General features: G+C 33.0%; 1 protein-coding gene across 1 annotated transcript; it reads right to left on the reverse strand.

Moving 5' to 3' along the window:
- Nucleotides 1–2,355: 2,355 nt before the first annotated feature.
- On the reverse strand, nucleotides 2,356–4,937 carry LOC100807283 (uncharacterized). Its single transcript, XM_041005505.1, has 4 exons — nucleotides 4,878–4,937; nucleotides 4,641–4,803; nucleotides 3,572–3,665; nucleotides 2,356–2,957 (listed from the first exon to the last, which is right to left on the reverse strand). Exons 1-4 carry the CDS (start codon nucleotides 4,935–4,937, stop codon nucleotides 2,741–2,743), a joined length of 534 nt encoding a protein of 177 aa, XP_040861439.1. The 3' UTR covers nucleotides 2,356–2,740.
- Nucleotides 4,938–9,210: the final 4,273 nt, after the last annotated feature.

The following is a 9,210-nucleotide window of genomic DNA, read 5'->3' on the forward strand; positions in this document are numbered from 1 at the left end:
TTTAAGAAAATATTTGATCTCTCCAATTTATTTTGTTTTTAAAAAATATATAAAAATCATAAAATAATAAGCATTTAAAATATGTTTTGTTTCTTATATAAACTATTGAAAACAACAAAAAGTAATATTTTATAATTAAAAAAGAAAATAAAAATAAATAAATAAATGACTAAATAATGTTTAGATCAAGTCTTGGAAATAAATAAAAACAAAGCCTCAAATGATTCTCTTAATTTAACTCTAAATCTAGTGAAGTCACTTCTATTAGTTCTATATAGTATATACTATGTAGCTGTGTTGATAGCAAAAATAAATGGGATTTGTACGGAACCGGGAACAAAATCAATCTTTTGTTGCACGTGATGATCACGTGATAAACATGGTGACTGTCTCCGACATCGAATACATCATTTGTTTGTTGTTCCTCCTCATTTCAAATTTTTAAACCACACACTCCTCTCCTTGGCTGAGGGAGCTTCCTGTTGTTTTCCTTCTCTTGGGTTCCAAGCGTTTTGCCCTTTGACTTGAAGGAACTGTTACTAGCTGGTGGCTCTGCTATGTTACCACTTTACAATGATTTGGAAATTGCAAATGGCCTGACATTATTACAACACGAATTACAGCTTGTTAAACATATTTTATTTCAATACAATAATTATCATTGTTTTGAATTATTAGTTTTTTTTTTTTGTTCAATGATCACACTGACCTATAGTTTTAAATTATTAGTTTGTTACATATAATACTAACTGCATCAATTATGCCAACGAATTGTTTCCTACATGCAAAGCGTCGTGCAATCTTAATTATTGTGCAGATTGAAGTAATGCAGATCCTCCAAACCTTCCACATCAAATTCACCTGGCAGTTAAAATAATTGCAGCACTACCTGACACCGTGAACCATGAACATGACTCTCACTCATTTGATGCTGAAAGGGCAAAATCAAAATTGACAAGTCAAGAACCTTTAGATGGATCTAGGCCTCGTTCTGCATATAACTAAGTCCTAGCTGCCTATATTTTAAATGAATGCATTTTACTTTTACTGTTTTTAGTTGTAAGATTAGAAAAGGACATTGTAACTACTCAACACGGTAAAACTTAATTCAAAGTTACAGCCCGATAAAATTCAGTCTGTCTGAAGTATATATTAAAAAAGAAAAAAGAAAAAGAGCAGACATGTAAGTATGGTAAACCTGTTGAAATGGTAAAACCGTGTTATTTGCAGCAAAGGTTGGCCGTTTCATGATTTGATGAATAAGTTTATCATTTATGAACAACCCCGTTCAGAAATAATAACCTGAAAGCCCCAGTTTATTTCTTACTGTTATACTCAAGCAGAACCAATGTACGAAATTATGGGCCCCAAACTGAAGTGGATGGTGACAGAACATTCACATACTATTGCGTAATGTCAATAAGCAAGTTTGTGAAGGCTACGAGCCGGACCCCTACCCAAAAAGAGGAACTCAAATGAGCACATTTGTCCTTCTGAGAGCTAGAAAATGATATGAGGAAGTCTCTTTTCAGGTACGAACGATGTCAAACACTCCCTGCAGGAGAAAAAAAAGTATACATAGAGATAGTACGAAATGGAAATATTTGTATTTCCTTGTGAAGTCTGCAGTTTGACCAATCACCTCTCTGGCTAGTGGCTAGTGGCCAAAGCCCACATCATGTGAGGCAGCATAATCCTCAGGCGCCAACTGTATCCAAACGCGAAAAGCTGCATCACCGCAAAGAGTTTGTTGCCTGTAAAGATCATACTCCGCGAGGGAGATAATTCAACAAGAAAACTATCTTTCACGGACCCAGTTGCAGTTCTTTACACCTGTCAACTTCAATGGAGCAACAATACGTGCTTCATGCTCTTGAACTCTTGATACAGTTGCTGCCTCTATCTGGCGCCTGGGACTTTGTGACCATAACTTAGTTTTCCTAATGTGCTCAGTGGCCATTTACTTGCTAGTCGCTATTCTTCATATATATTCCGTATCTAGTTAAATTTAATTAAGTCATATGGGAGAATATGATGCAAATTAGTAATGAACCGAAATTATTGTTTTGTTCTTATCACTTGCCAGAACAAGAAAACAAGCAGCTGGCTGTTTAGTTTTTTAATCATCTACTCTGCTCCATCAAATAGCTTTCCAAATTTCTATATTTATCTATCCATGTCTAAACCTCAGTAAAATATCCCTAATGACCAAACTTGACTAAATTGACTTGAAACTCCAGTTAATTGTTCAAAGAAAGGAACTTATAGAACATCATCGCTGGTCCCAATTGCTGAAAGTAGTGTAGTCTTCAAATCATTGATATCCTTAAGCAATTTCTCATTCTCCCAGTTCCTCCTCTGTATCTGAACTTCTAATGCTGCAATAGGGGGCATGGGGAAGGGGATTGGAAAGGTTGCAAAACATCACTGTCCAATAATCAACATCTAATACTTAATCATTAACTTTAAGAATTTATTTTATATACCAAAATGTGTGCAGATGTATTAACTTCCGTACGTATGTCGTCCTTGGTTTGGTTTAGTGGAAGAAAATAAATTCCTAAAAGTACAGGACTAAGAAATAGTCCCAAACAGCGCAAGCTATTCACACAAATACAGATACAACAACAACAAAAGCCTCATACCACTAGAGATACACAGATCACAAGAAAAATTTAAAATCCGTTTCACTATTCAAGTCTGATATTAATAGTAATATAGAAAATTCATAGGACTAAGGTTAAAAAAAAATACTACCTGAGTTCGAACTATGAAGATTTTCAAGAATCTCCTCCACAAATGCCAACACTGAATTTTTCAAAACATTATTTTTCTTATCCAAAAGTTGAATTTCATTTTCAAGGGAATGTTTCTCGGACAACAAGACTCTCACTTCACAATCTTCTCTCTTGTCAATTTCTCTCTGAAATTCTAGACATAGCGTTGTGAAATTTTCCCTGCATAGAAAAAAACCACTCAGTCATCAAAATTGACATCTGACGTTGCATAAGATAATGTCACTTCCACGGAGGACTAACTTCATTTTAGAATTAGATCCCATAAGGAAGCTATCAGAAGTGAGGACTCAAATAGCATTCGAAGTTGAAATACGTATACAGTTATACACACAATGACAAGTACATGAAGGCACTGATGCATATGTTCTATTATATTAGCCACATAGCAAACACCGAATCAGAACTAACTTCAAAACTACATTTAGTCAGCAATAGGATCATAGAATTGGTCCTCAAACTAGATCTTATATTATCTGTAGAAATAACAAAGATCCCACACATCGAGTGAATGTCCGGGGACAGTTTTTGTGATCCCAATTCTCCAAGTACCATAAAATAAATGCATAGACATATAGAAACCTTTTGGTCTAACAGTGAGTTCAAAATTGATACTTCTTGCAGTATAGAATTAATTTTCGAGATATGCTGCCGCCCATGAAAAACAATTCCAGCATTTTCTGGCAGAGTTTAAGTTTGACTTTCACGGAAAGCCCAGTACAGAATTAGACTTCAATAACTACATCTGCATGCATATATTAAGAGTTTTTCAATACCGATTTTCATCTACTTTACTAACGATCTCATCCCGCTTCACTTTAAGACAGCATAACTCCTTCTCCAAGGTACTTACTGAATCCCTGAAATCAGCTATAAATGAATAGAAAGAAAAAAATTGTAATACTGCACATAGGTGGAACAGAAAAAATAAGATCACCAACCAATAAATTCTTCAAGGAAAATTAGCTAATATAGATCCAAGTGTGAGCATAATGTTTCACATGGGATAAAGATGGCATGTTGAGCAGCATTTAAGTGGCAAGGACCCATAGATCTAATGTGTTGAGTAAAAAATAATTAAAAGTCAAAATGTAAACTTAACAGGGAGTATAGAATCAAAAGACTGTGTTGCCTTCATTTTTTTTCCCGAAGGGGGAAGAGTTAATGGTAATAGTAATAAGACTCAAATTGCCAACACATTAATTAACAAAGAGGAAGCAAGCAGGACATGTACAAACTTTTTGCTTTATTAAAAAAGAATTTGTACCATCGGACATGGTCTTCAGCATAAATATTAGCAAAGTAAGTCTAAAAAGAAAATTTTCCAGTGATGTCATGATAAAGCAGAAATTGTATTTGCTTCGCCAAAAAGACTTATCTTTCAGTGTCTGCAATATTTACATATTTTTAAATTTGTTATTTTAGTCTATTATAAAATAAAAAGCATATTTCAGTGTTGTTGTTGTTGTTGTAGTCTATTATAAAATAAAAAGCATATAATTAGTAATTAGTACCAGAAATCCCAAGCCAGTAGTAAACAGAGAAGAAAAGTGAGAAACACTAATCAAAAGTAATTGATCAATTACCGATTAGTTGGTTTAGGACGTTTGAAGCACGGATTCACTAATTATTGAATTGGAAATTTGAACCGATAATCAAACAACTCTATAATTTGAAATGCACACACCTGTAACTAAACTATGTGATTACCAAATGAGCTTTGCATGTTGTTTTTATACATTTGGGAATCAATTGATCAGAGTGCAATAAACACTAACAGTAACATCTAACTAACTGAATGTATATAATTTACGGAAAAGAAGTGGAAGGATGAAGAGCGAATACCAGCGACGGTGACGTATCCAACGGTGTCGAACTGCAACATGGCACTGGTTCTGATCAACTCGGCTTCCCTGGTTGCCAAATCAGCCTCGATCTCCTCGCATTTGACGATGCTGGATTCGATCTCTCGAGTAACCTGAATATTAGCCTCGATTTCTTCGTTTACCTGCTTTCTCCAACATAATCAATTCATTAACAAAAAAGGAAGAACGTACGTGATAAGAAAGAAGAGAAACATACCTGATCCAGCATTTCCTTCAGAGATGAAATGTGAGCGAGAATCGCTCCTGAATCTTCCATTGCTCTGTGTGTGTTATGCAGTGCAATGAACGAATTTATTTTTCAACGGCTCAACTGCATGTTTCCCGCGCTCTCGCTTCTTATGGGAACATGTAAAATAAGGCCCAGCCTATGGGACTAATATGTGGGCTTTAGAAAGAAGTAGGCCCTCTTAACAGCACAGTTAAAAAAATAATTCACGAAAAATAATCATATAAAGGTAGCAATATTTTAAGACAAAGAATATTGCTGCAGAAAAATACTGGAAAAAAAATCCAAGAGGACGAATAATTGCCGCATGAAATAAGCAAATTCCTGTTGAACCGACGCGGAAACCAAAGGCAAAAAAGCAGATGCGCATATATAGTTTCAATTCACACCATCTTCGATCATAGTCAAGTTTAACTTTTCTACTCAGAATGTTAGATTACTTTTTTTTTTTTATCATGTTATGGGTAGTATTTATAGTATTGTCGATAAGTAATCACTATTAAAAAAATTGATATTTTTAGTAGAATTTTTTTAAATCATATTTTTTTATTCATAAGATTTAAATATTAAATCTTATTTAAAGAGATTGATTCTAATATCATTTTAATCAACAATTTGTAAATGATTTTGTTTTATTTATATGTGATAACTGTTAAATAATTGTACTTTGATAGTAGAAAATCAAATAAAATTATCTTTAAAAATAATTATTTAGTAGTTATTTGTGCTTAAATATTAAAGAATTGATGCTTTGTTGAATTTTGGACACTTAGGACATGTCATATGTAGGAAACAAAAAAATATTAAAATATAAATGTGTTAAGAAAAATGAGGTGAAAAATATGGTCAATGCTAAGTTGATCCAATTTTATTTTATTTTTTACTTTGGTGAACTTGTAAGTATGGCCATGTAACGTAGGTATATATGAATTTTGATTAAATAATTTATTTAAATAAATTATGTTGTTGATGATCTTTATGTTCTTATTATTGTAGAAAAACAAATATGCTTCCATCTAAGTGTTTTATCTGTGTCCCTTTGTTAGATTTATGGGTGGAGACTATAGTTGTTTGAAAATTACATATTAGAGGAGTAGAATCGAAAATGTCTTGTCCTCATTGAAGGTTTGTTCGGCACAATAAAACATTTGGTTGTGACTCAAGTTCTTTGTCGGTGATTCAGAAGCTTTCGTATCCTACAACATTTCGGCCAAACCGCAACAACATATGCCACCATTAAAATACTTCAAAACAAACACTGCAACCAACCTTGTGATCAATAGGTACGGGAAATAGTCAAACCATTTTGAGTTGCTCCAAGATTACTAGCCTGATTCAGGGATGGAGCAGGAAGTCTTTATCTTATGCAGGTAAGCTAGAATTGATCAGAGCAGTTATTCAAGAAATTGTGAATTTCTGGATGGAGATTTTTCCTTTGCCTCAATCTGTTATGGATCGGATCAACGCTTCGTGCCATAATTTTCTGTGGGGCAAAGTGAATATTGGCAAAAACAAGCCCTTGGTTGCTTGGTCAGTAGTTTGTTCTCCGAAAAAAGAAGGGGGTTTAAGCCTTTTTAATCTCAAGGACTAGAACCTTGCGCTTCTTTCCCGTATCCTGTGGGACTTTCATTGTAAGAAAGATTCTCTATGGGTTCGGTGGGTTCACCATTACTATTTCAGAGGGAGCGATGTGTGGAATTACAATACTTCTTCATCAGATTCAATTTTGATAAAGAAAATTATTCAAATAAGAGACTTTATTATCTCTAAAGAGCTAAGTACGGAAGAGGCCAAAAAAAAGATTCAATCTTGGAGCACTAATGAACAATTGTTTGTTGGCAAAGTCTATGAATACATTAGAGGTGTCAAGCCTACTGTTAGTTGATGTTCTGTTATATGGAACTCAGCAATCCCCCCTAAGATGTCTTTCATTCTATGACTTGCTAAAAGGAATCGGCTGCTTACTCTTGACAAAACTGTTTTTTTGAACAAGGGTTCCTTCTGCCCTTTATGTTCAAATGAGGCTGAGTCAAATGCTCATTTGTTCTTTTCTTGCAGGAAATCTCTCCAAGTTTGGGCTCACATTCGTGATTTGGCTCCTTTCCGCAGACATTTCACTTCTTTGCAACATATTACTGACTCTTTAATTAGGGACAAATCCACATCAAGTATTCAAGGAAAATTTCGTTGTCTAACTATAGCAATTACAGTCTATTGCATCTGGCTGTCTAGGAATAAGCTGATTTTTGAATATTATCAATTTTCTGTAATATAGGTTATTAGCAAGATTAAGTTTCTTATGTATAGACAAACACACCTGTTATATTTGTTTTAGCATCTTGATATACGCCTTCTTATATTAGAAAGACTTTTAATTTTTTCTAGCTGCGGGGTATGCCCCGTTTATTGTTGTATCATTTTAAGTTTAATATAATTTACATTTTTTCTATAAAAAAAACACTACTAGACACAAATCGAACAAGAACACTCTCCTCCAAAACCATCCTATTCTTGTCTACACTCTTTCTCTCTCATGGGATGTAACTGATCACATTGTCGTAAATACAACAGTTGAAGAACAACATGATCATTTACTTTAATAAAATAATCATACACATTTAAAAGAATAAAATAATCATGTTATTATTTTATTACATTTAACACAACACTTTCTACAGCAGGTGACATTTTTCATTGTCCACCAAAGACCAAATAAAATGAGGTCCACCGTAGCCCAGGCCGAAAAACATATATAAATGTGTTAATAAAAAAAGTTTAAGTCCATTTACCACATCTCGGATGGGCGTACCTTGCACGGTTCTTAGTCCATTTACCACATCTCGGATGGGAGTACCTTGCACGGTTCTTACTTCTTAGCTAGTAACTTTCATCAACCACCAGGTCCACCACCGTCCACCACAATCCTTCAGGTGAAGAAGAGAATGGTACACGGGAGACGTTTCCAAAACGAAAAGCAAAAGGAAGAAAAACCATATTTATTTATTGACCGAAAGAAAAAACTTGAAGTGAGAAGTTGAACTTTATCAATTATCATACCGTTGATGTAGTTAATAAAAAAAATAGTCAGAGCGTAACCTTTTTTTGATATGTTTTATTTTTTTACTTATTATTTAAAATTTAATTCAAATTAATTATGTTTTAAGTTAAATAAAATAAATAAATAAAATATAAAGATATAGAGTCTTATCATTTTTAGAATGTTTTTAAATTTATTTTAATTTTAAAATAAAAAAATGTAGAATAAAAAGAAAATGGAAAGTTATGTTGGAAAACAACTTCCATTCCATGGAAATGTTACATTCCTAACTCATATTTTCAGGAATAATTTTGTCAAAATTTAAAGAAACACACTCTTGGAATTCTTAAATCTTATGTAACAATATAGGATACATTAAAAGTAAAATAAGAATTCATAGATAAATTATTTGCAAAGATGCTCTAACTTTGATCCATTTGATGATATGTATCAAAGTTTGAGAGAGATCTAATACATGTCATACGAGCTTTTATCATGTTATTTAACATCAATACTATTAGTATGAAAAAAAAATGATGGATTGAATAATTTAATTTAATAACAACACTTAAAAAAAATATTTTTAATTTGTTAATGACTATTTTTTTTTTGAAGAACTTGATTGGTGGCATTTAAAAGAATTTTTTCTCTTAATTAAGATTTTTTTCATTCAGAAAATTGAAACTTAAACTTGAAAGCTATTTAAAAATTTGAACTCAATCCTACATGGCTACATGAACTATGGACCTAATGAGAAAAATATATATTTTGGCCAATTGTTTTAAGAGAAGTAAAGCGTAGGGTGGCACGCTAGACATTTATGCGGAGAAAAAGGCATAGCATGTGCAAGTTGTTGGGTGATGGGGCTCCTTTGGTGATAGTACAAGTACTTTGGATTTCAATTGATTTCAGCAGAGGCATAAAAAAACTAAGACGAACCGTTATCTTAGTCGACAAATTCATGGTATATTTGGTCATTTCATGTATCAAGGTTGTCGGGGATTATGCTCTCCGATTGCTTGCATTGCATTTTGTGTTCAAAAACACTATTTCAATTGTTGCAATCATTGTGAACTTTGATTGATGGGAATAAGGTTCCTGCGAGATTAGCTCCAAATTTGGTACCTTTTTAATGAATTCACAGGGTAAAGAAAAATTAATAACTAATATTGACCAATAAAAAATAAGGCTAAAAATTCAATGTTTTTTTTTTACTGTAATTTTGTATGTTATTATATTTTTTTATTTTTTCAAATTATGTTATTA

The sequence above is a fragment of the Glycine max genome, chromosome 9, assembly GCF_000004515.6.
Source record: "Glycine max cultivar Williams 82 chromosome 9, Glycine_max_v4.0, whole genome shotgun sequence".
Taxonomy (NCBI): domain Eukaryota; kingdom Viridiplantae; phylum Streptophyta; class Magnoliopsida; order Fabales; family Fabaceae; genus Glycine; species Glycine max.

What these genes read in the sequence shown, in the direction of transcription:
- LOC100807283 (XM_041005505.1), bottom strand. Translation starts at nt 4,937, where the DNA reads ATGGAAGATTCAGGAGCGATTCTCGCTCACATTTCATCTCTGAAGGAA. An exon ending in TGGATACGTCACCGTCGCTG is followed by an intron (nt 3,666 to 4,640) that starts GTATTCGCTCTT and finishes ATTCATTTATAG; the next exon opens with CTGATTTCAGGGATTCAGTA. An exon ending in AGTAAAGTAGATGAAAATCG is followed by an intron (nt 2,958 to 3,571) that starts GTATTGAAAAAC and finishes TTTTCTATGCAG; the next exon opens with GGAAAATTTCACAACGCTAT.